The sequence below is a fragment of the Temnothorax nylanderi genome, unplaced genomic scaffold (assembly GCF_030848795.1).
Source record: "Temnothorax nylanderi isolate EJ_2023f unplaced genomic scaffold, tnyl_v1.0 TNYL_tig0010_pilon, whole genome shotgun sequence".
NCBI lineage: Eukaryota > Metazoa > Arthropoda > Insecta > Hymenoptera > Formicidae > Temnothorax > Temnothorax nylanderi.
Genome location: NW_027249072.1, coordinates 869,384 through 896,415, shown reverse-complemented (window position 1 = coordinate 896,415; position 27,032 = coordinate 869,384). Strand labels below are relative to the sequence as shown.

Here is a 27,032-nt window from a genome sequence, read left to right as displayed (position 1 = left end):
ATTCATAAATGGCAGTGTATATAAAATGAATCGAAAAGCGCAGCTTTCTGCACTTTTTGCAGAACATGATAATTGAATTCTAATTCTATGCTTATTTTCTGCACGCTATTATCATATTAAAGATAATCGCATATTCAAGATACCAACAATAAGTATAACATGCAAAATGGTATTGTCGCTCGATTTCTTTTCGCTGGTTTTGCATTTTGATTATTACAGTCTCGAGAGCGTGTTCACGCGATATCCAATATCGATATAAACCGCAGATTAAAACGAGGAAGCTCGCAGGAAAAACAAGGAAAAAAAGCGATGCTGAATCGCCGGAATTGAAAAGTTGAAGGAGCGGAGTCGACTCGCTCTAATTCATTCGTAGCTTCTCTCCATCCGGCAGAATAAATGGGGAAACTCCTCATCGATGCTATGGAATGAAGTTTCAGAGTGACAGGTAGATAGGTAAACGATTTATTACGTTCTGGACCGATGCACGTGAAAGCAATGCAGATGCAAAATCAACTGGTAGCATTATAGACATTGCATTTCTCTCTCAAAAGCGATGTATATTTTCTACAAATATATTTTACCTATGTACACTTTAAAAAATAAATATCGAGCAGTATTGATTCTTTTGACGGGCAAGTAAACAGAAGAGAAATTTATTATATATATCCTAAGTTTTAATCTCTCTAAAGCCAAGCAAAAGAGTAATATAAATGCGATATAAAGTAAACGAGAATTTACGTGAATGTAAGATGGAGAAAGACAATATAGCAACATCATTTATCAACAAAAGTCCCTACGCGAAGATTATTTGGAAGCTGCGCGATAAGATAATTACAAACAAAAAGCTGTAATTAGAGAACGGAGAATTTCGGAGAAAATATCTTGTTAACTAATAATAGTATACATCTATGTTATTCGATATTGCATCGATACGCTGTTTAAGCATCCCTAGTCACGAAGCAGGGCATGAAGCAGCGCAGGTAAGCGACGAAATGAGATTTACGGTTCAAGGCAGGGAATTCCGTACTGAGAAGTCCTCTTCCGTCGCTAGATGCGGAGCGAGATATCACCGTTCGCTCCGAACAATTTGTGGCCGACCGTGGAGTAACGAGGCCTCCTTCTCTCTCTCCCTCTCTCTCTCTCTCTTTCTCTTCCTGTCTGACCAGCTGCGCTCTATCGGCGAAACTGCCTCGGATGTCACGATAGTCTCTCGTAAAACTCCAGCCTTTTGATTATCTCGCGGATGCGTGCTGCGAATTTTAATGCGAACGAAGTCGGCGGGAGACGACAACGCAGAAGCTACGCACGGCATAAACTCCGCGGCGATCCAATTAATCTTCCTTTTCTATTTATCGCTTCGCGTACCAACCTTCGTGTACCATTTTACCCTGAGTACCTTTTTTCAGGCTTGTATTTTTGAAGAATAGCAGACGTTTCAGAGTTGAAAAGGAGAACTGGAGCTGTTGTCATTTCTTAATTACCGCGGTGCAACACTCGTATAAGAATATCTTGCGTACATATTTTCTTACATTTCCTTTCTCTGCGTTTAAGCTTGTTACTTAATAAATGTTCATGAATATAAGATTCTCTTTTATCTTATCAAGAACGCATTGTGTTATTGAAGAAAATGTCAGTTACATCGTTAAACGCAGTTTAGTAGGAACCCAATAATCGAGCCATTCACTTCGAAAGTGTCATACATAAATCAAATTCTGAATCTCTCTTGCCGAAGTTAATAAATCTTCATCCCTGGAGGTCAAACTCACAACGCGCGCGTCTGAAACTTTGTTTTAACGTGATTCTATCGTCCTAATTCCAAAAAGGGGTCCGCTGAATTGCGCCATGCGTTTCGCATGTCTTCGCTAAGGCTGCGTCGAGTCGTTAACGTGGTGTGGAGCACGTGGTGCGCAGCGCGCAAAAAGAATGGAGTCGCGAGGAGAGTAGCATTACGGTTCGGAGCGCTCTCAGAATGGTGCAGGGGAAGGGAAAAAAGGGGGCAGGAGCGGCCAGAATGACGGACGTTTCGCATTGCCGCGATAATATCCCCGGTGTCTCGTGATTAATGCAGGCGCGCGGTAGAAAAGGGCGGGGGCGTTGCAAGCTCCGGAGCCGGGGATCGACTCGCGATCCAGAAAAAGCGGCTGCACGGGGCGGGAAGAATAATGGCGACGCGCCCTGATGACTTCTTTCGAGGCGAGCCGCGGCACGGCGTCGCGACGACCGGGCTCTTTCTCTTTTCTCTCTTTCATTCCTCCTCGTGGGAAAGTCGGGCATGATGCGAGCGTGCCCGACGCGAAAAGCATAAAGGACATATTATACGTTCCCGATTGGACGCAGATTGGACGGAGGTCGGAATTGAGCGTCGGCATTTGGCACTGTCTTTCGGATGCTGCATTTTTATTTTTCCATGAGGAAGCAGTAGTCTCTAAAAAGACTGGGGAACAGTATTCTCTAAAAATTATTTGATGATAGGATTATACGTATACCTCTCGAATTGCCAAGCCTCGCATGTTTTCTTTAGGAAGCAGATTTATCACGGACTATATTTTATCTTTACGATTACGTAAAGTATTAAAATTATATAATTTTTAATGATTTGGTCATGATATTGATAGTGTCTAATCATTATATATAGCTTCATAAGTTATAAAAACGTTTAATTTTAATATTCTTTCTTTAACAAAGGGTATACTTTCGGTATATAATTCGTGACAAAAGTTTTCATGAATAAATCGGAAATCATTTTATACATTTTTCAATTGCGATCCCGATATGCGGCGTAATATGTCGCGTCCGCTAGCGAGGACGTTTCACGCTCATACTTTGGCTGAATGCACTTTGCAACCGCGAAGCGTGATGCGGTTTGTCGAATGCGTAGTGCCGGTGAACGCCATTCCGAATCAACGGAAGATAAAAACTTGTCGCGATGTATACGTCGGTTCACGGTGTACTGCTTTTATATTTTTTCCTGTTGGCGTGTGTCCGTGTGAATCTTTTAAAGTCACACGTTTCGATTCACGATGTCTGAAAGCGCGCCACGTGCGAAATACGAGGTAAATTCGGAGTCACGTGCGACTCCATTCGCGATCGCGTGTTTCGTCGCGATATTTCCGCATAATGCATCTGCAACGATATAAACTACATCTGTTGAGAAACACGTTCTTTTTACAAGTTGTTTTCAAGATCTCAACGTTATGAGGGGTAATTGACATTCGCACTCGTTTCACAAGGTTATTAACCTTTTCATCTAAATATATAAATATATAAATATATAAATATATAAATATATGAGCCTAGTGATTTAATTATCGGTTTTAAAATACAGGTAAAAAATATTCGGTTACTCATACGTCTTTTAATACATGCGTTTTAAATAATATAATTGGATTTAATAAAACGATTTAATAAAAAAATTCATAGTGTATGGCGGATAAGGAAAATGAAAAGTTGATCAGAATGGTCGAGTATTCTAATAAATGGCGAGTTACATTTTCATGCGAGAATATTTGAATGAAATTCGCCGCCATGCGCTTCTTGATATTCATGAAATTTTCTGTTTATCTCGCGTATCAGTAATTGTTTTCGTTCGCCGGAACGATCTAAAGCCGCTGCTTGGAATTCCGAAGCAACATGACTCTTCTTGAATAAAATATTTATTCTAAATGTGTATCGCGTCGATCTTCCGCCTGCGCGTCGACTATATCTTCTTCGAGATTTACGCTAATTCCAAAACGGGCAAAAAATTTCGCAATTTCGTAATTTCGTGTAACGTTATAAATACATATAAAATTCGATTTACATCATTTACGGTGTAAGCGAACCTACGTACGTCGACAAAATCGACTTTGGTAGCCCTAGAAGTTTTTTTTCTCCTTCGCGACTTTTGTCATCAAAATTCATTCAGAATATCTCGCGGCGGGCTCGCGAGCTTTGGATTATCTCTTCAAGAACCGGGTGCTCGAACCACGATTATCTCCTTGGGAGCCGTAGTCATTGACGAGAGAAGTCCGCACGGAGGGCGAAAGAAAAAGAGAGAAGAGAGGGAGACTATTTGCACATCACTCAAAGGAGTTGGCGGCGCATCGGGATCTTCCGATCCTTCGCCGTCTCCGCAGCCTCACGCCGTGAAAAGCAATTTACACTGCCCTCCGGACTTCGAATTACTTTTGAATGCTGAAGAGGCGCACTCTTTCTCGCCGTCAACTGCCGCGCGATAATGAAATCCCGAGCGATTTTCGAGCGCGACTGTTTGCGCTAACAAGGTGCGACCAATTTCCTTTCGGCGAAAGAATTTTTTCACCGAGTAGTATTATGCGCGTACGGGGCAGTCGGACAGTTAAAAAAGCAAAAAAAAAAAAACGTTGAGAAACCGACGAAAAGATTTTTGAATAAATAAGGAATGAATAAAGTCAATAAAATTTTGCAATAATCAAAGATTGTAACAGATGAAATGTGAATAATAATATCTCGCGTCGATAATAATATGCCGCTTTGAAAATACGGAGAACCGGCCATTCGCGGTAAACATAGGTTTTCAAGAGGTCCTCGATAAGTTGATAGCCTTTGCAATTGAAGACTATTTTACATAAATGTACGCGATACACTAAGATCGATTTTCTGCCACGATAATCGCGATCTAATTATGATGTGCTGAAGAAAACAGACCGTGTCTTGTCCTCGCGTGTGCTATCAAGATCGATAACGATCAAGTAGTTTACTTACCCGCACAATTTTCACGAAAATTTATTTTACTCCCGGACCGGTCATTATTCGTTATTAGAAGCTGTCACTGAATGGCGAATTGGAGCGCTCGTAATTGGTATAATTGTTTTAACATGCATATAGGATCGGGTAATCACCGCGACACACGGTATAATAATCATGGGAAGGCAACACGAAAGATTGGAGATCGATTATATGACCCAAGCTCGTGCGCTCGCACGTTTCGTGCTTTCCTGTTAAATATGGGCCCGCCACTCTGCATTTTAAGCCGCAGTTAAGCTCATTTTACGTTAATAGCCTCCGCACTTCAAGTATTTTCAATTACCGAAATAATAAATGCGAGAATTATTATGAATACCTTGTTCGATTAAGCATATCTCGATGACATGGAATTTCAGAAATCGTAGCTTTTTTCAACAATAATTAGTTTTTAAGCAATAAAGTAATTAAGCAAAACCACGAAAAAAATCTTTTAATTCTCGTAAAGATCGAGAACTTAATAGCCCGTTTACCTTCATGAACGTAATGTTTTCATACAGTTAGTACAAAGAAGAGGCGAAATCGTTATAAATATTAATAAATCACTTACCTGATAATAAATTACTTAGCCTGAATAATTTCAATCGAGACGCTATATACATATATGTATGTAAATAAATCGTCGTTTTTATACAACTTGTTCTTTTTCCCTGTGAGCAACTCACGCGACATGATCATTAATCGGGTGTAGGTTTATGTGATTCGCTTTTAGGCTCGTGCCATTCGCACGAGGAACCGTTTGATCGGCGCAACGGGATGCTCCAGCGTCGACGACGTCGCGGCGGAGTATTAATGCGCGCGGTGAATTGGGTCGGCATAATTGCTATAATTGTCCGGCATGCGGAATCGGTTACTGAATGCATACGTGCGTGCGTTGGCCCGCGTGGGATAGAACACGCGCCTTCCCCCTCTCTTTCTCCCTCTCTCTCTCTCTCTCTCTCCTCCCCCCTTCCCACTGTAATGCATTGATTGCGCGTTCGCGTGGTGCGCTCGATAGAACGGAAAGACAGACATTCGCGGAACAAAGCTCCCAGTATGCACAAAGCGACGTAATTGGATGCCGATAATGCCTGTTGATGTCACTGATGTTTCATGATTACGGACTAATCCGACCGTATGAATATCAATAGCCGATATCATAAAGCATAGCTAGCCGACATTATTATTATTATATTATTATCCTTATTTCATGTATTTATACATAAATGGCTTGTCGAGCACGTTACTACTGTATACGAGGAGTATAAAGGCAAAATTAATTTCGTACGGATACTGCACGCTACTGAATACAACCAGCTTATTAAAATTCCTATAGTTTTAAGAAAAAGAATTATACATAAATTGTTTCATTTTTCATTCAACAATGGAGTTGGGATATTACATAGGTCGCACTAATTTTTAATTTAATAATTTTTGTCTTTATCGAATTATTGAGAAAAAGACAACAATATTAAATTATAAATATTTGAACACTGAATTTATCAAAAATGCAGTTTTACAATTTTATTGCGAGGGTAATGCATTTATTGATAAATTTGGAGATGATTTTCTTTAATAATCTTAGAAAATAACAATAGACTACAGTACGGATTGGGAAAAATCGAAAAATCATTACGCGACGAGAGGAAGAGAGAGAGGGAGAGGGGAGGGGGAGAGAGAGAGGGTGCAATCGCTGTCACCACTTCGCCACAACTGAAAATTCGCGTCCCACGTGTACGTCCAGCGCGAAATGGAGAACCGTACATTGCGCGAGTTTACTGTCGTACGTGTTTCGAACCGATTTCCTTTTATCGGACCGTCGACCGCGGATTCACGCCGTGACGAACGTACGAAGTCCAATCGCGAATAACAGGCAATTTCAGGCGATGTAACCAGTCCGAGAGTTTATCCGTCCCAATTGCGTTGCGTGCTCGCGAAGGAAATATATAATTTATAAATAGAATGAAAGAGAGAGAGAGAGAGAGAGAGAGAGAGAGAGAGAGAGAGAGAGAGAGAGAGAGAGAGAGAGAGAGAGAGAGAGAGAGAGAGAGAAATTGGGTCTCGAAAACCTACTCCGTACTGTTTGTGGTTGATCATTAAAAAGAAGTATTAGTAAAATTAATTTTAATATCAAAAACATATTGCAATGTGTAGTTATATAACAAAACTATCCTCTAGAATTTAAAATAACTTAGAAGAAAAGAAATATGAATATAAACCATAAAAATATAAATGATTAATTGCACATAAAAATCATGTTTGATGAGCAAAGGTTAAACTGATATTAATTTTTTTGTGAAGAAAATCTGAATTCAGGATATGAATAATTTTAATTACATTTTATATAATTGTACTTTACATAATGAGACTGTGAATTACAAATAAAAGTATATATATATAAGAGCCTACAAAGATTTTACACCTGCGCTACACGAAATTGATGACGTTTGCTATTCGCATGATTTTCGATAGAAGGAAAGGCTTGAATACTCTCATGAGATGGCAAAAGTGTCGAAAGAAGGTTGAAAATGTGACAGACTTCTTGGACTTTTCGATTACTCATGTCTGGAGAAGGCAGAAGAGATGCGCCAAGGGATGGAAAAAATATGTTCTTCACTTCCGATGGTGCGGCGGAAATTGAAGAAGTTATGCACGGGAGAGACGGGTCCACAAATTATTTATTACTCTATCGTTTCGCGCGAACTCCCGCGAATCGCGACGCGATGCGACGCGACGGGGTGAAGTGAGACGAGGCGAGACGAGACGTCCTTCTTCTGTAATTTTTCATGGCGCGATCGATGATAACGCGATCCGCGGTTCCGGCAGACGATGTCACAGGAATTTTTCCTCCGTGAGGAAATTCCATCGCGCCGCATTTCATGCGCGAACTTCGGAATTCCGCAATAATGAAAAAGCGAGACACTAAATTTAAGACGTCGTTGAATGTAATTATTATGGAACGAGATCAGATATTTTTATTTAGAAAGAAACTAATGTCTCACGTGTATATTTATTTTTTAAACGATGTGATAGTAACTTGTATTACTCTGCAAAAATTCTCCGTTATCATTGTAAGAGTCTGAGACAGAGTATGCCATCGTCATTCTCGAGCTGCCAATTTTCTCGAGATAAAGTACCTATATATTTCTTTACATCTTATCGCGGTATCTTACGGCTCGATATCTCAGTTGCGAGACACGAAAGGCATTTAAGTACGAACGCATGCGTACTTTCTTTCAATTTTTCATCAAAACGCCGAACTTGGAAGCAATACCAGCTCGTCTGGGGTTCAAAGCCCTTGTCGTCGCCGGTAAAGCCCTTTCTCGCGCAAGAATTCGAATCCTTCGTCAGAAACGGCCCTCTTACCTTTGAGTAACCGCATACCGTCCGCAAGCAGTTGCACAATGAAAAGAACTTGCAAGACACACGGCTGTAAAGCTATCTCAAAGTACAAATAAATTATAATCGTGAAAATATTGTCGCGTAAAATTAATGGTGAAATATCTAAGTACTACTTTCTAATTTCATTTCAACCAATTTTATTTTTGCTTTTGTAAAAATAATAAATTAATCTTATTAAAGACATTATTATCATGTACGTATGTCTAATCGAATTTCTGAATATGTAATAACGCTGTAATTTAAAGCGGAAATTTATCGAATTGATTATTCACGGTTGAATCGTTGTTTTAACACGTTTCTTTATTTTTGTTAATATACTGCTTTTTGCTTAAAGCTAACGATTCACAAATTTAAATCTCATTAATTCAAGCACGTATCAAAACTGATAATTTGATAAATTAGTATTAATTCGAGAAGTTCTTAATCAGATCCATTTATTAATATATGTATTCTACAATTCAACTTTCTGTCTGTAAAAGTTTAAGATGTATATTCATCGTATACATAATATACTTGGGTCTTTTTACTCAATTTATCACCTTTCTCTTTTCCTCTCGACCGAGTTATTTTTGCGCATTCGCCTTTCTGAAGTTAATGCGAGTCGACGTAGCGCTCCTGTTCCTATTCTCTCTCCCTTCGCATATCTTGACGTCCGCAAAAGCGACGTGACGCGGGGCCCAGGTGAGAACATCAGCCGGGGAAAAAGAAACAGGCGGAGGATAAGGGATAAGGATGAAGGGTGTCCGGTACCGGGTAGGCGACATAACACGCGTGACTCGCCGGGAATCACGCAGCACGCGCAGGTACGTGGCTCGCGGCTAAATGAAATTTTAATAAAGCCGCGCGCCGGAGAGCCGCGCAGGGTGGAGAGGGAACACTGGCTCCTCACAATGGAACAATGGCTACGAAATCGTCCGAAGGCGTCGGCGCGCTTCTTCCGAAGGAGCAGCCGCGCCGCGATAATTATATCGAGGCGGCGGCACGGAATCTCGCCAGAAAAACTTGTCTTCGGCCCTTAAGGGGCTGAGGAGTCCCCAAGAACGCCGCTCGCAGTCGCCTAACTAAAGGCGAATTTACACGGTTCGCTCCCGATGATTACCCCGGATGAATCATCCAAAATAAATTGGATGAACGCGTTTTTGTTCGGATGTATCGCGCTAAAAGTGGGCTACCCGATTCGCGGCCGATCCGACGCGGGCGTTCGTCCGTTGCTTCTTTAAAAACTTCCAAACGTGAGAAAGAATGGGGACGACGCGCGACGTCGCGGGACTCCTCCCGTACACAATCTCTACAATAACTCAATTACATATCATCCTTAAAGAGTAAACATACTACGCGTATATATGTACGTACAGACGCGTCAAGTTTGTTGCGCACCTCTCAACTATAAACTCTCAGTTCACGACTGCGTAAGCTGTCGGTTCCCTAAACTCTCAGCTCCGAGTTCTCAACTCCCAACTTTCGACTTTCATCTCGCGTTAAATAATCCACAATTCCTCACTTCGAACACGCGGAGCTCGATTTGTATTATTATCGCACGTGATCAGTCCAATAAAGAGGCTTAATCGTAAAATCCTACACATCGTACGCGAAACACGGATTGTATTAATTGCCTCTGCAAATCAAGTTAAACAAAAAGTGGAATAAAATCCCACAGTTTGCTTTATTCTGCATTACTCTGAATGATCGTCCAAACTGGCCAAAAACGGCACACGTTTCATTCAACAGTTTTTTGTTCAACAATAAGTAATGGTTACGCGATTAATTCTGCTTTTACTTTTCGAATGATTTCGATCAATATCGTGAAGAATCTATGTATAAATTCACCTTAACTTTTGCCTTCGTTCTCGCCCTTTGTCTCCCTTGCGACAGAAGCGCGCGCAGTCGTCTCGGTTCGACGATCGTCGTCGCGAACGAGAAACTCGATCGGCGAGGGAAAAGGGCGAAGCAGGCGCGACGCCGCTAGTTTTTGTCGGCAACGGCCGTTTCTTTGTAAGACGATAGAATGGCATTCTAATATCGACATCGTGCAAGAAATTGGTGCTCGCGTGTAATAAAAAGACCGATGGTATTCGGAACAAAAGCGACCGAGCGTTAGATAATTAGCAAAAATTTAAAGTCACCGTTACGATTATTCAGCATTTTCTGGTTATTCAGCAGTTATTTTTCTATATCAAAACTATCAAAAACATGAAAATAAAACGCCTGAGGCATCTAAGCCGAATTCAAATAAAAATCAAAATAAAGATTGCGAATTCACAAGTTAAGGAGTTATAAACGTTTCTCGTTATAAAATAAAACAAAGTATGTACAAGATAATATATATTTATATTAGAAAAATTGAAAACATGATAAAAATATTTAATTGAATATTGAATCCCTTTCACGAGAATTCATTATTTCATCGATCGTTATCACGATCCTCGTCTGCTTTTTAAGTAAGGTAAAATATTAATTTTACTAGACCCGTAGTCGATATTACGTGACTTATCCGTTCAATCTCATTATCCGGATTTATGGTACAATGGAAGCGTACAAGTTCTTCATCGCATCTCCCTTGCCTTGCGCTTTTTAAAAGTCTTTCTAGGATCTCTAGTCGAGCATGTCTTAAACATAATACGCAGCCTCGTAAAATAGCAGCGTATAATAAGCTGGTGAAAATTTTCATAGTACACGCTGTGTCGATAGTGCTGCCTTCCGGCTGGTGCTTTTTCCTAACAGCGTTTCGTTGTGCTAAGTTCTGCGCGTTGATGTATCTGCATAAACTTTCGCGGTACACGTAAAAGGCTTCAAATACGTGCGAATTTTATCCGGCCAGAAAGATTTTCAATCAATGTAATAAATTAAGACAATGACTAAATTGAATCAGTCAATCAAAAGGAATAAAAGTCGGAGTTCAAATTAAATGTTCACAATATAAATTAGAAAAAATAGGCAGTGAGCAGCGAATATTTCAGGCCGTTATTGCGGTCATTCAGCTTGCAAGAAAGACATGAATCGTTGGTACTATATAATTCTAATGGAATTAATTTGACATATAAATTATCACGAAGAACTTGGTGACTTTACTGTCAAGTTACTGTCAGGCTGGACCTACATTGCTAGTCGTGGCCGGTGAAAAGCGGTAATGAATTAGCATAGAGGGGGGAAAAACGCGTATGGCCGCGTGTCGCCGGCGGGCCAAGTAATAAATTCGTATTTCACGCGAGAGCGTTGCCGGTTCTTGACTGGCTAACTGTAAATGCGAGTGGTCACGCATGGGAAAGCGTTCGCCAGTCCCACGATCGTCGTCGTTACGAGGATCGATTATTATTACAAGAGACGTGTATCCAATTTCGCGTCATTCGCTCGCGAAAAACTGTACGAGGTGGCCGTAAAGACGCGCGCGCGCGCGAGCGCGGATATTATCGGGCAAATTATGGTACAGGGTCTATTCATTTACGTACGAAGTCGATGACCAATCAGTCGTTAACTGCTAACGGTAACGAGCCGGCAACGCGGATAAATTTGAAACGAGTAGGACAGGCTAACTACGCCGCGCCGGTGATGACGCGCGTCTCTGCACATTGGTCGAAGCTTGTCGATGAGCGCCCGGCTCGTTAGAGAAAAAGCTGCCAAGCTGCCTTCCTCCATTCGCGCGCACATCTAGAATTGAAGGATGACCCGCCGCTGCAAGTGTCGATGCGCCGCGCGTTTACGTCATGATTCGTTAAGTAACGGTTTAATATCCCATATGCGACGCGTCACTTGATATTAGAATATTCGATGAATATTCGTCGAATAAATGTGAAGCAATATTAATCCATTCGTTATGAAGTTCCAATATTGAAACATTCGATATTGTCGATATTACTTTCTCGGAGTAAAAAACTCGAGAATTATTGGCAGCGTATTTTTATATCTCCTCCACATATTGCTCACGTGGAAAATGTTAAACAATTTATTACGCAACGATAAAAAGTTGAGAACGTATATTTTTTTCTTTCGATCTTGAAGAATTTTTGCTGTTTCTCGACACATACCCTTTCATCGCGACGGTCGATCTCGAACTTTTTAGAAAAAGAAAAGAGTGTGCGGACTGCGGAGCGCCTCGACGAGATGCTTTATACTTTATGGTCCCGTTGGCGCGGATCTTAACATTAAGTCGTCGCTTGTTTCCAGGACCGGCACGTGAAGGACGCCAGCAGAGATCCGCAGATGGATTCGAGCCAGGACTACCGGTTGTTACTGGGTTACGAGAACAAGACGCACACAGTGCTGCGCTTCAGTAGACGATACGACACATGCGACCCGCGGGACCTGAAGATCACGGTAGGTGATGCGATTTATGCAGCTCGAAAGGAGGAGCGCAGGACAATTTCCTGTGGAGTACACACAAAAGCGCGCGAGATTTACTTGGCGCGCTTATCTCACACTATTTTTGCCGAGATAAATGCATTTGTATCCATGGAGAAGGATTTAATATGAGATTCACTTATAGGTGGGATAGCTTAACAAAATTTACCTGTAGATCTTGTAGCAGTTATTTTATTAACGCTAATGGGCTTTATTAACGTTAATAAATACGAACGTTTATGTCTAGCTGGTAAAAGCAAACAGAATTTTGTTCACGTATTCATAAAAGTAGATTTCCACTCCTGTTCTTATTATATTTTTATATTAATATTTTTATACGTTAAAACAGAACATTTTTTCATCACCTTAATTAATACAAACACGTCCATTAATACAGATTTTTGCTCATAAACACATTTGGTATTAGTTGAAAAGAATTATGCCCGCCAGTTTCAAAGTACGCATATAAAAATGTTAAATACAAAAGTATGGTTAATTACTGCATTAAATTATTACATCCACGGTCGTAAAAATGTTGGGAATGTTTGCGCTCTGGAGCTGGACTTGAATTAAATTCGGCGGCTCGTTATCGCAATTTTCCTGCGCGATATTCCGTATTCATTGTAGGACAACGACCTACTTCTTTATTTCGCCGGTAATTAACTTGGAAATAGATTGCGCGATAGAGCGCCATCCTCGCTGCTCGAAGGTGCTCGGTACGGGCTTAACCCGAAGAAAAAGAGATTATGCCAGTGTTGCGATCTGTTCTAAGCCGCGCAACGTGAAATGTATGGCGATCGACGAGGCCGCAAAGACCTAAACTCTAAACTATCTTTCCGTTGTAGCAGCTGCATTCACTAATAGCACCATCGATACGCAATTATATTCTTCAGTAAATCGCGACTGATAAAATAAAGCTACGCTCGCTTTTGAAAAATTGGTTAGACAAACTAGCCGGTGCCAAACTTACTTTACTGGTATTTCTCGTTTTTTCTGCTTTTTTAAACCGAGCGCATCTTGTAAGATACATTTCTAGGGGAGGATAAGAAAAAGCAATAAAATGGTATTTGCGACCTGTTCACTCGACACGGCTAAAGATAGAAACGCGCAGTTTCATGCAAAAAATCGTACACCTTTAATTCTTGAGCCTGTAATCGCGTGTCTTTAACTATTAAGTGAAGCAGCAGATCTCTGAGAAGGAAATTTTATTGCTTTGCCTTGCACAATTCTATTGTTTAAAGTCTTACCGCTTTTGAGTTTCGCATGAAATTCATTCTACTATGAAATCTCTTTGTACGCCCGATGCTTACAGAAAAGTAACCAACAAAAATATTGATTCTATGTAACAGGTATAGCGTTTGTTTTCAATATAAAGAAAATACACACAGTAACTTTTAACGTTGCGGAAAGTATACTTTGGCACTGCTGCATTAGAAAATACTAATATTTCTTATTCTTAAATTTCCCTGAATTGTTAAAAAAAAAATTTAAAAATAACATCAAAAATCCAGTTTTCAACCTTTCGCAAAGATAAATATAGATGAAGTGAATAAAACGTAGGATTTACCAAAGCTTTGTGGGCATATCCTGTATACATCAGTTATTTAGGAGGTAAATACGTATTCTCTTTTCGTTTGATCAGCGTTTTCCCCGGCTGCTTATTAGTCCCTATTATCGTCACTTCGTTATCACTCCTACGAAATCTCGCGCGATGTGTTATCGACCAACAGCGCTTAACACACAATTGTCGGGGCTCGATTTTCCACCTGATCGTATTATTATCGCGCATCAATTTCGGGCGAGCTTGCTGCGATGCGATCTCATCGTTCTACCCGCGCGTGCATAATTCGTTGCAGCCGCATCGCTATCGAGGTTGCCGCTCGATGCCACGTGGATAAACGCCGTACGTGTTCGTAAATATTCGCTCGCGGTAAATCGAATTCCCCCGCGTTACGTAACGTCGAATTAAACGATATTTTCGCTTAACGGATTTTCAGTTAATGCCGAAGCATCGCCTCTTTCAATATATCAATTACGAGATCATTTTTCTTACTTTACGCGTATATCATTTATTTTCATATTATGTATCAAAGAATAAAAAACATAGTATAATATTAACCTAAATCGTTTTAACGTCACACCTAGATTATTAACGTTTTATTATTTTTACTTTAAAAAGATTTGACATAAAATCCCACAATGTCTTAAACTATAATGATAAAAATATCTTAATTTCAGAGAACAGACTACCATTTATCAAAGATTTGATGAAAAATTATTTAGAATTTTAGAGTAATGGATACGAAAGCTTTATTTTTATGAATACTATTTGTGAATATTATTTAAAAAATAATATGTTGCTATAAAATCAGATTCTCAAATTAATTCTATATACATTTATTATTCACTATTAAACTATTTTAAAGCATAAGCAAGAGTGGGAATTGCTCTTTGAATCATAAGAAGCGATTCGAGATAATTACAATCTTGAAGCAAACGGGGTCATTGGCTGATCGCGTTGGCCAAATCGCCAATCTGTGCCAAGACGATCTACTTGTTCATCCCGGGAACGCTCGAGGAATTTCTCGTCGCGATCATCTTAAGTATCGTTTCTCTCTCCGACGAGAGAGAACGGATGAAGACGATGGCGACGACGACGACGACGATCTCGTCCCCCCCGACGAGAATGTCCGTCTGGCGGTTGAGTCATCGAAATACTTGGCTGTGAAAATAAAAGCGGACCGCGATTCCATCGCGACGAGAAACGACCGAGTCAGCGAGACCCCTCTCGGGGCCCTTATCTGATTGTGCGACGTATCGATACCCGATATAATATTTTTGCGAGGCGTCGCGCGTCTATCCTCGGTCGAGAGATACCAATCGTGGGTGCAGCAGGCAAAATTGGCTGCGAGGGGATACAACAAGATGCAGTCCGCAACCCTTGAGAGGCGGCAGAATGAGTTCAGATTCGATGTAAAAGATGTGAGAGATGATACGAATCATTTGTAGACTCTGTACATATTACTTTCAGGATGTTGATAGATACAGATTCGAATACATCGAACACATCTTGTTAAAATCCAATGCCGCAGTTTGTAATCGCGTTCATCAAACAGCGAGTAATGTTTTAAAACCAGACTCACGCTTTCAATATATGTCCGTTAGATTGGATTGCGCTACGCGGGACGAAATAACGCGGAAAATATCATGCAAGCTCGCGCATATCCTCGTGTTTGAACCCCTTCGCTTGGAATACCATATTTTTCCGGGCCGATATTTCCCCGCGATCTTCATCGACGTAACAGAATACGAAGATGGATGCTTACTTTTTTTTGACGAGATACACACACGGCGACATGTTTGTTCCAGAAATACGTTCGCGAAACGTAGTGTCGTGTTATCAAGAATCCCGTACCGTTTGCGTCATCGATAGAAATCAAATATTGAGATCGCCTCAGGGAGTTATTACTTCTCGAGTTTCGCTCTCTACGCTCATACTTTATCGCGGTGCTTATCTCGAGTTTCTCGTCTCGAATTTAGGAGCCGGAGAGATTTCCACGATCGTACGTAGATCGGAAATTTTTCCGGACCTCCAATTGCGCTGCCAAGTACACGAACGGTGAAGTTTCCACGTCGTTCATTCGCTGAACATATTGCTTTTAAACGTGATCATAGCGCCTAGGGGTGGAAATTAGTTTGTACAATGTGCAGCTTTAATGTGTCCTCGCTGAAATGAGTAAATATATATAATATGAATATTTAAACACATATTATTTAGTATTAGCGTGTAAACTTTTTTGTTAGCTATTTAAATATATACCTTTGAAATTAAACCATTAAATAAAGAGCGTATAACGTCATGATTTGTATCGTTTCGTGGAATTTATCGATTTCTCGTGCGATCTTTGTACTTATCGCATTGCTGATTTTTATGAAGCTATATAACCCCGCGTATCAGTGTAATTTCGTCTTCAGTACCGTGACAGTATTTTAAAACAGCGCAATGGCGTTTCTACGAGCTGCGGAAGGCACCGCATGACACTACGTAGGAAATAAGAACAATGCCATTGTGCAACTGCGAAGTTGGAATAGCCTCATAAAGGGTTAACTCACCCTCACGCTCGTAACCCAATTTCGCGCACCTTTCCATCAGCGCAGACATAGCCGCGCAACTCGCAACTCAAAGTTCCCAGACGGCACGTAGCTCTCGATCAATTTTTCTAATTCATCTCGCAATATTCCCTCGTTTTCCCGCCAGATTCCCCACACACAGTAGAAAATCATACACGGTGAAAATCGTGGAAAAAACCTATTGTTCGGAGGGGAAAAAAATGTATCTAGAGACGAATCTATTCTCTGACGAAATCGCGGTAGAAAAAATATTTAAATTTGCTTGACAGTATTGGTACAGTATTCTGTGCAGAACCGAGCGTTTTATCCTAATCACGCAAACGGACTGCCTCTACGGTATATTTCGTTTCGCGACGTTAGCTTTATTTTTAACACGGCTGTTTTAGAAGCGTGGCCGCAGCTGAGATTGCTGAGAACAAATTAATTAGCGATATCGGCGGAATGCCCGTGCCGGAAACAATAGCGGAGTTGGTTGCCGGCAAGTTACAATAGACCGATATGTGTTAAGCTGCACCCGCTCGTGACCTCGGCATCGGCCACTTCGGCATACTGACGCAAATGCGATGCTACCCGTAGTATCGTACAACGATACATCGGTGTATCAGCTTTCTAGCATGCCACTGTACGAGGTGCTCGAGGTGCTCCGTAACCTTCGTGTCAAACTTCGAGGGAAATTGTCTTTTGCTCGATTTGCGAGATATTTTCTCAACGAAAATTTGCTCGCGTGCAATTTTCGAAGTTTCGAAATTAAATATTTTGGCGACGTAAATGTCAATTTAAAATTGCGTTAACGTTAAAGTTCAGGTGAAATTATCTGAAAAGTAAGTTCTGAATTATTGCCATATCAATTTATGGCCGTGAGCAAATTTTGTACATAGAAATTGTGTACCCTCAATTTTATATATAGATGCGAAAAAATTTTTATGAGAAATAATTATGTGCAGACTAAAACTTTTCCCCGTTAAATGCTTTTTAATTGACAAAAATGTAACTTTCGCCGTTCTACATCGTACAGTTAATTAAAAATTTGCTCCGTCTATATGCTGTTCACGTTTAATTTGTCAAAACTTCAAATTTTAATGTTTAAAAACTTCGTAATTGCCTTTCGCTTTACATTTTCGTGAAAGAGAAGCTTATTTCGAATTTATTTGAAGGTACACTTTTAAAGCTCGATGCAGAAAGCTTAGAAAACACTATACCGTATGTATTCCTCACTATGTATACGTGTACATCTGTGTGGATATATAGGAAAATATACAGCACCCCTATCCACGGTGTAGTATACATATTCAAACTTCCCCTCACCGGCGGAATTAATCAATTTTTTCAATTTCACGGCGCTCGTACGTATTCGACTCGGTCATCGCGGCGACTTGTAACGATATGGAGTTACTACTCGCCCCGGCTACTCCACTTACGTTGGAGTATCGTAACGGTAGATCTGCCTGGTTAGATTTATGGCGACGCGAGCACCGTTTCGACGGAATTTCGCGAACAGTATACCGCGCCGCTTCGCACGATTGCCGCACTCAGTTACTTTTATTGCCGTGTCAATTCGCGGACTAGCCTTTCGTCACACGATTGTTGGCCGCGGTGCAGCACGACTTTCGGTTTGATAGAAGTGGAATGATACATTGGACAGTATTACGACCGCGGAATACGCGGCGGTATATTGCATTTTGTGTTAGCAATGAGAGGGAACGAGAGATTGTAGAGGTTGACGTGTCGGTTAGATTTCATTTCGGTACCAGAGAAATGTCTCTCGCGTATCTTATATCTGTATTTTAATTGCGTTCAGTTTTTATTAAATATCATATTTAGTTTTCGATTTAAATGATCTGTAATTATTGACATTTTCAAAAAAGTTCAGAGGTATGAAAAAGTAAAATTTATGAATTGTAACATTGGTTACACACCTTATGTAACACACTCTATAGTTAAGTATGTTATTAAAGAAATTATTAAGTTTCTAAACTTTACATGTCGTCTGCCTGTTCTGTTAATCGCAATGAATCAAGTATCATTTCTCACTTGGCGACTTTGTCGTTATTGGAAAATATCGTCAGAAGCATAAACAACGTTGCTGTTAAGTCACGATTGTAAACGAAAGTGTATTCCTCGCGTTACCATGTGCAACATTGTTTTGTAATACAGCGACCAACGCGCGATTGTCAGCACGCATTCGGGACGCATTCGTCGGTTAGCCGCGCAGCCACGCGAATTCGGATTGACATCGCGTTGAAAATGTGAATGAAGACCGCGGAATTCTATTCTCCGGTAAATTGCGCTATAGGTATTACTGAAGACTGATAACTTTTGGCGCTATATGTCTGCTTTAACTATATTTTTTAACAGATGTATGTTCGAATATACCTATGTTCTTGATTTTTGCTAGATATGAATCATTTACTTCACAAGCAAAATTGATATCATGCGCAACAGCGCATTCCTTTTCGATTGACAAAAGTTAAACGTTAAATAGGGTAAATATTAGCAGTTTCAGGATGAGATTAACAAAATGAGAATAAATAAAACATTAGTTTCTGTCGCGCGAATTAATTTCCTCTATCATGATACGCTAGTCGCCGTGTTACTTCTGTTATTTCTAAATATGTCTTCACTCGAAGAACGTTGAAAATATTGTTCTACATCCAGTTTGGCGATTCAAACAGTTCCGGCGTCGGAACATTTCGGAACTACGAGGCCGAATGTAGTCGCGGGAAGTCGGACAAGTTCCGCGCCGAGGATTTTCCTTTGAAGAGTGCGAGTCGATGTGCGAGTCATGCCGGTCGGGGATTTCGCGCGACGGCGCGGCATTATGCAATGCTCGGGATCGACATCACTGAAAATTTCCACTTTGTGAGACACTCGCGATGCCGCTCATACATACACGACCCCGTACGGTTCATGAGTTTCTTACGAGACTTACCCGTGCGAAATCCTCCCGAGGAAAATACACCACAAAATAGTGCATCACGTTCTGCGAGAACACATGAGACTTACGGAAGGAACAAATTTTCTAGAAGAAAAAAGGCAAAGGAAGGAATAGAAGCAACTTGCAGTTCTGGGTTTATATATCTAACGTATTATGATTTATTTCGACATTCAATTATTTCCTTTTCAAAAAGATTTTCCAATAAATAGACTTCCACTCTATCAGTAAAAAAATAACGAAGTAAAAATTGAAGGCGCAGTAATTAAATCTATGAAATTAGTAATTAAAAGATTCTAGAAATAGGGATTTTTCTAAGTTTATAAATAAATACAATAACTATTGTATTTGAATTTGAATTTTAAATTTTTAAACCAAATTAGAAATCAAAACTAAAATAACAAATGTAATATTACAAAAGTCACATGAAAGTTTCGTGAATAGTACATATAAAATCTGTTCTCATAATTTAATCAGGCTATAAAGTAACACTACAAACACGATTGAGAACGAAACTAAATGATTCAAAGAAACTAATTTAGAAACTTCTTGCGGAAGAATCATGACAAATAATTCACATAAGCAGGAAGTACGTAAGTAAGAGTAATGAATAAACTCTGGTTATGAAACCTGGAACCACGCAGAAATTGCGAAGATGATATATGAAGCATGGAAAATTTGTGAATTAATCACGAATTTCGCGTATGAAGAAAATTGGAAGGACGAGCGAGAAAGTCGTCAGAGGAATCCTGGGAAGAAACGATAACGAAGCCTTCGCATGCAACGCGCGTGTATAGGCGTGTCCGTATGTGCGTGCGTACGTGTGACTGGTGGGTAGATTGGCGATGCCTTACAGAGGGGATTGGCTAGCTGTGACCCGATTCTGCCTCTATTCCGCTCCTATCCGTAGCCCTATCTAGTTTACCACTTCGCTCTCGAATAGCCCGCTACTGTGGAGAGAACGAACGGGAAAGAGAGAGACGAAGGGCTTGGAGGACAGAGACGGGAGTATAGGAAGAACGCATGTGACGCGTGAAGGGAAAAGAGGGAGGTCAGCCAACCAGCCCGAGTATATATATGTGAGGTCCTTTCTTGACGGTGGAACTGATCGCTATTCCGAATGGCTTGGCTGGATGTAAAAGGAAAATCGAATTTGACCGATGCCGTTGGGAGAGAAGAGGCGGAAGAAAGGAGACGAGAGAGAGAGAAAAGAGCGCCTGGTCGCCCAGGTGTGGCACGGACGTTCGGCTTATTGGGATACGTATCCCATTCGTAGGTGGAAAGGAAAACGGATGTAGGGGAAAGACACGGTTTTCACCGGAAGGCAGGAAGGAAGGAAGGAAAGACGGAAAGAGTAGGGAAGGAAACTATTTGGCACGACGGGAAATCGAATCAACGCGGCAAAAACCCGGGGATATTCTAGACAGGATGTGATTACGTGCATTTGGAGACAATTATCGTCGCGCCGCGCCGCGATTCGATTTCAATCAGCTATCACGCTCCGCGGTGCAAGTCAAGCCTTGTCGATCAAAGCTCCTCCTCAAAGCCTCTTCGTTATGGCTACGATAAAGAAACGTTATAAAGCCTCGTAATCCGCGTGTGCGCGGAAATGATTTGCTGTGGAAATGAAACAACACTTTTTCTCGAACATACCTTAACAACTTTGAGCTCTTAGTACCTGATAATAGTACTAGTAAAGCATTTAAATCGTTAAGAGGCACTTCAATTTTTTTTACGCCAAAGTGAGTACATTACAGAACTTTTTACCGTTCGATGGTTTACTTTCTCTTATCGGCGATATCTTTTCCAATTTGGCATTAAAGTTACAAGAAATTAAATATTACGCTTGCCAAATTTTCTTGAAAATACGCTTGTCAGGCAAATTCTATGAATATTATTTTAAATCAATAATTTTTTCACGAAAGATATTAGCTGTCTAAAATTCTTTTTCTAGCGAGAAGTTTCTCGTGTTTTTGAAAGGCTAAACTTTATTGAACTAAAATGATTAAAGAAATATAAAAGATAGAAATTTAATTAACGAAATGAATGTAAAAATTAATTAAAATTAAACTAATAAATTGATCAAGTGATTCATCGATATTTCATACTGTTCAAGGAAGACATTCATTGATAATTTATCTTTATTCACCCTGAATTTTCGACCTTTTTGGTATTATTCTCTGGAGGTCCGTGCTTCGAATGTTAGGCATTGGCCATACGTTCGACCGCATTCCCGCGTCGCTGGAGTTCAGGGATGCCCTTGGCGTCGATCAAGAGATGCGGCGCACGGGAGCGCTCGCTCGTGAAATTTGTCCGGAAGTTCGCACAAAGGGAAAACTAACCGCGTGCAATAACGACCACGAAATGCACTATAAAGGAAAGAGAAAGAGAAAGAGAGAGAGAGAGAGAAAAGAATAAAGAAAGAAGAAAGGGAGGAGGCAGATGCCTCTTTTCCCTGCTTTTTCCGCGCGAGCAATCTACCTCTTGTCAACATGTTTGTTAAAAAGAGACAGGGGAGCGGCAGAGGAGGGGTCTGGGGAGGCAGAGGACCACCGGGAAGTGGAATACGCTCTTCGGTAACTAATGACAGTTCGGAGAAGTTTGCCTTGCTCCTTGCACCGCTGCCCTTCCAAGTTTTCCAATCGGCCAAAAACTCGCAAACTGACATTTACCTAGAAGGATTTACTTTGCGATATACCAGAACCGTCTCTTTCTCTACCTCTGTTATCGGCGGCTCTTTCCTACGGCGCGACCATCAGGGAGCGCCGCGCCGGGCCGGGAGCGCTTTCCAATCATCCCAGGGCGTTCGACTTCTCGTTTTCCTACTCCCGCTGTCTTATCGAATCTTTCTTTAAACTAAGGCGACGCGATAAAATCCGCGAGAGAGCTCACAGTTCAGCCTCATTCGCTATAATCGGAGAGATGTGGAGGCAGTGATCGAAATTGTTTTCGTGCGCGTATCGCCTGGAATCACCCCAATGTTATCTTGAAGGATGTCGAACGCGATATTGGTTTGCGCACGGCAAGTCAATCGGCGAAAATAGAAGCATCTATCTTATAATATTTTCTTCTCGGAGAGTAATTTGAAGTATTTAAGATATATAAATGATGAGGGGAAATAAATGAAAAAAATCTTTTTATGCGAACATGTTAAATAATTGAAATTTACAACCATATGTGAGTGATGTTAAAAACGAGAAATTTATATATACATTTCTGAACGTCTATTTTGCGAAAGTTATGGTTTTGTAGGATCATAGTGAAAAAATTATAAAAGATAAAAATACATTTTTTGAATAAATATTTTATCCCGGATATCTTCAAAATTATTTCATGCTGTTTATATTTTTGTTAGTTGAAAGTGTAGAATTTTCTGTTTTATATCTATTTGCTAAAAATCCATTTTTTAATCTTTTTTAAAGTAATAATAAGTGAAGTAAAGTTTTTTAAAGTCATCACTCGTATAAACATTCGGAATGCATCGGAAACACATAAGCTCTTTTAAAAAAAATATTTGCAGCGTTGAAATAAAATACTAGCTGAAAGCATGGCAGCGCTCTTTACCACACATATCCTGAGTTACAAATATTGCCCGTATGCGCACGTAATAACTTTATATCTATCGAGAAATATTTATATTCGTCGTTGTAATGGTTTTTTCCCTCCATCCTAACGTGCACACTCGGACGAGTATTTTGTATACGCGTGATATTATACAACAAGTACACAAGATGTCTTCAACAACGGTTTTCAAGCATATTGTGGCTTTTATTAAAGAAGTATATTGGAGCCTTGCATCCCTGATTGTCATCTTGTCGTGGGCATTATATTTGAGATTCGAGCATATATGTAAAAAATAACTGAACAGAATAGGACTCGTACAGGAATACAAAGAAGTATTTTATAGCCGGGAAACAACAGTCAGGGGAAGGAAAGCATTGCAGACGAGAAAGAAATTAAAAAAAACAGAAAGGCCCAGGGTTACAAGCGATTTATATTGATAATAAAAGTTAAAAATGTTTAAAATAAGTAAATTAAAATTAAAATAATTGTAATTGTCCAAAATGCTGTAATATTTCTCGCGTTGCTCTCACTCGATTATTAAAGTTTCTTTTAATATTCTATTTCAGTTTTATCCAATTTGATTCAGCTCAATTCTACATCGCTATATCGTTAGAATCAATCTATTCTGAACATTTGAACATTAAATAAATTAAATTATTAACGACAGAGAATATCACGGATTTTAATAAGATAAATTACGAACAACGGTGTACAAAAGATAGTTGGTAAAATTTGATTAATTGAAACAATGGTTTTTATCAATAGTGGCGTCAATATTCGATGCGGTGAAACCTCTCGCGCGGTTGAAGGCTAAATCGGAGTAATCGATTTCGTCCGATGCGAGGTTTTACCGCAAGCTTGGTGAATCGCCGCGCCAGTTTGCTCCGATACGTTTGCGACGCTACGTGAGTGATAAGATTATACGTTGCCGCGAGTGTGCATTCGACCTTCGCAATTTCGTATTCACTCCTGTAATCTCGCAGAACGACACTCGGGAATGCCAACAAGATGTTTCCGCGCTGCTCGAATGCCTATATTCTGTTAAACGAACGATTACTCGTTTTCGCTGAGTTTTCAAAATGTCATTTAGCTCCTAAATGATAGAGTTAGGTAGGTAGATGGATAGATACACAGAAGATTTGACATTATTCGTTGCTTTTTATAAATCCTTACGTAATAATTTAAAGTATTATTGAACTTGTATCTCACATTTTTAATTTCTATTCATATTCTTACATCACCGATTAATTAATTTGTAAATTTATGCATTCGTAATATTATTAGTTGCGAATTTCATTAGTTTCGACCTTAGAACGTCCCTGCGTTGATGTGTGTGGGCATGTGGTTGTACGGTTGCCTTTAATTGGGAGTGATCCTGTCAAGTCGGTATGCGAAGCTTGTGCGATTAATCTCGTCTTACGATGAGGAAGCGTGCTTTTGTAGTGGGAAAGCTTCCTCGAGGTCGAACCACGGGCAGTAACGTGTCCAACAGCTTAATCTTTAACTAATCCGGGCTCCCTCCGCGCGACGCCCGCGAGGAATTAGGGGTAATCCGAAACACGGGTTTAATGACCAACTACTCCTCATATAGCCACACGTCGAATTCAAGGTAGCCGCGCGTTTACACAGCCCTAAGTAGCGATCTTAAGGCTTATTGTTAGAACGAGATTGCCTAAGTTGTAAGTAAGGGAATTACCGAGGCAGGTTTTAGCATAAGCATGAAGAAATTTTATTAATCAACTATCATAACAAGGGATTATGTATCTTTTTACTTGGTAATTTTCAATTACCTAATTTATAGTCGCATTAATAAATTGATTTTTAATTTTAAATCCACGTGAACTAGTGAAGTTACAATATAATTGAGTTAACAGTTCCGATACGCTCATCGCGGCTGTTTAAAAATAACTTACGATTGTGTTCCTGAAGAGATAAATGTCGATTATAAATTTTTATTTCAGCTTTATATCAATAATCTTTTTCTCTAATATTCGAACAAATTATTAATAAGAGATAAATGTCGACTATAAATTTTTATTTCAGTTTTATATCAATGATCCTTTTCTCTAATATTCGAACAAATTAATAACAAATTTAATACAGTTATTCAATACAGCGCATAAACCAAGAGAAATCGCTTCATTTTTATTTTATCGCGTGTTATTGTTTCAGTGGATTGCCATTTGATGCCGATCAATGATTTTTTTTAAATTGAGTAAAAAGTATCGAATTTGCGTAGGGGTTAGCCTACAATCGCATGAAACAAAGTGCAATTAATCTTTCGCAAGTCGACAAGTATGCCGTAGCCTTGTCGATCGCGATCAGGAGGATCCATTAATAAAGTAGATCCGACAAACGATTTCAGCGGGCGATGGAGCACCCTGTGCTCCACGGAATTACATCGTGGCCGTGCACGATAGTTTACAGTTATTTATAACGAGATTTATACGCGTCCACGTGCGGAATAAGGATGTGATTTATGGTGCGGCGAGAGCAAGGTGATACTCAAAAATCGTTTCCTTTTACAGCTGCGCAAACAGCAATTTATAGCGTGTAATCGTTTACCTGTCATACGTAAGAGATTTTGGATCTATTGCATCGCGATAATAGCGATTGCACTATAAAAATGTCTATCGAGTTTAACGTTAACGTGAAGCCTAATTCCCTTTACTTTGGAACATGCCAATATAATCGCAATTTTGTAAATTTAATCGAACATAATAAATTTTATCAACGCACGCGCGAGCACACTTTGTTATTAGATTTAAAATAATACATCGCGAGCTAATGAGATCGCAAAAGAGCTTATTAAGTCCAGAATTAATCGCATTACGACTCTCATCAGCTTTGAATTTTGCCATTTGCAGATTCGATGACGGAAGAACGTATTAACGCGCATCAAATGTCAATAATTTCATACTTGACACGATAAAGACTAAGCGACTAAGTCTAAAATGAAAATTCGAGGAATAATCATCTTTCTAAATGATATATTTCGTTATTTGCAAAGTACAAGTAGAGATCCAATTTCGTTCTTGCACTATAGCCGTATATTACGCGACTTTTGATCGCTGTTTTGCTTGTTTTACCTTTGATCGGAATTCGCGGAAATTATCCCGGTTGCATTCTAATTTTATTTGCGTTTGCGATGATGAACGCGCACATTAATAGCGAGATTACATTGTGCACGAAGGCTTTGACACGTGAGGCCTGCCTTGCCGCTCGGCCATGAAATGCTAAACGAAACTCGTGCTTGATCCCGCTTCGCATATAGTTGTGGCTTTGATAAGCTTCGCGTATCGATCGGGCCACACGGCCCGGGCGTTTAAACTGTCCGATCGTCTCGGCCCTAAATGCCAGCGGGGAAATGTCCGTTGGCGGCGATAATGCAACTATTATGTCCGCGGTTATCCTTCGAATCGGAACTGGCGTGGTTAACAGGTACGAGAAGTTGGTGGGTTAATTCCGCGCGCGCGCGCGCGCCGCAAAATGCATTCGCGAGAGAGCATTCCAAGAAACATTTTCACAAAACTTCGTAATTGATCAAGTAAACAAATTTCTTATACCGTAGCAGTAGTTTTTCTCTTAGAGTGTTTTTCCCCACTTCTATCCTATTTGAAAATTCTACAAGTAAACGTCACTCTTTAAATGATATAATCACTTAATTGATAGATATTAACTATTAGAATTTGCTGCATAATCAAAATAGTATATAATTATTAACATCAAGATTTAAAAAAAAAATGTAACTGAATTATTATATTTTTTTGCATTATGTTCAGTAAGTGAGTGAAGCTCACATGATTATTACTTGCTAAAACTCACGGTGAGTGGTTTAAATATCCGCGTTTCGCTCGCTTTCAGTTAATGTTCCACATTCAATTGTTAATCGTAGTTGCATTTATATTATTAATCGGCCGTTACTGTA

The 27,032-nt window shown here is 40.0% G+C and overlaps 1 protein-coding gene across 3 annotated transcripts in view; it reads left to right on the top strand.

The window, feature by feature from the left end:
- Window positions 1-27,032, top strand: part of Olf413 (DBH like monooxygenase olf413) — a 259,648-nt gene that overhangs the window by 192,963 nt on the left and 39,653 nt on the right. For all 3 annotated transcript variants that reach the window (XM_071726696.1, XM_071726697.1, XM_071726695.1), the window contains one exon: window positions 12,304-12,453. In XM_071726696.1, coding sequence (XP_071582797.1) covers window positions 12,304-12,453 — 150 coding nt within the window. The remainder of the gene's footprint in view (window positions 1-12,303; window positions 12,454-27,032) is intronic.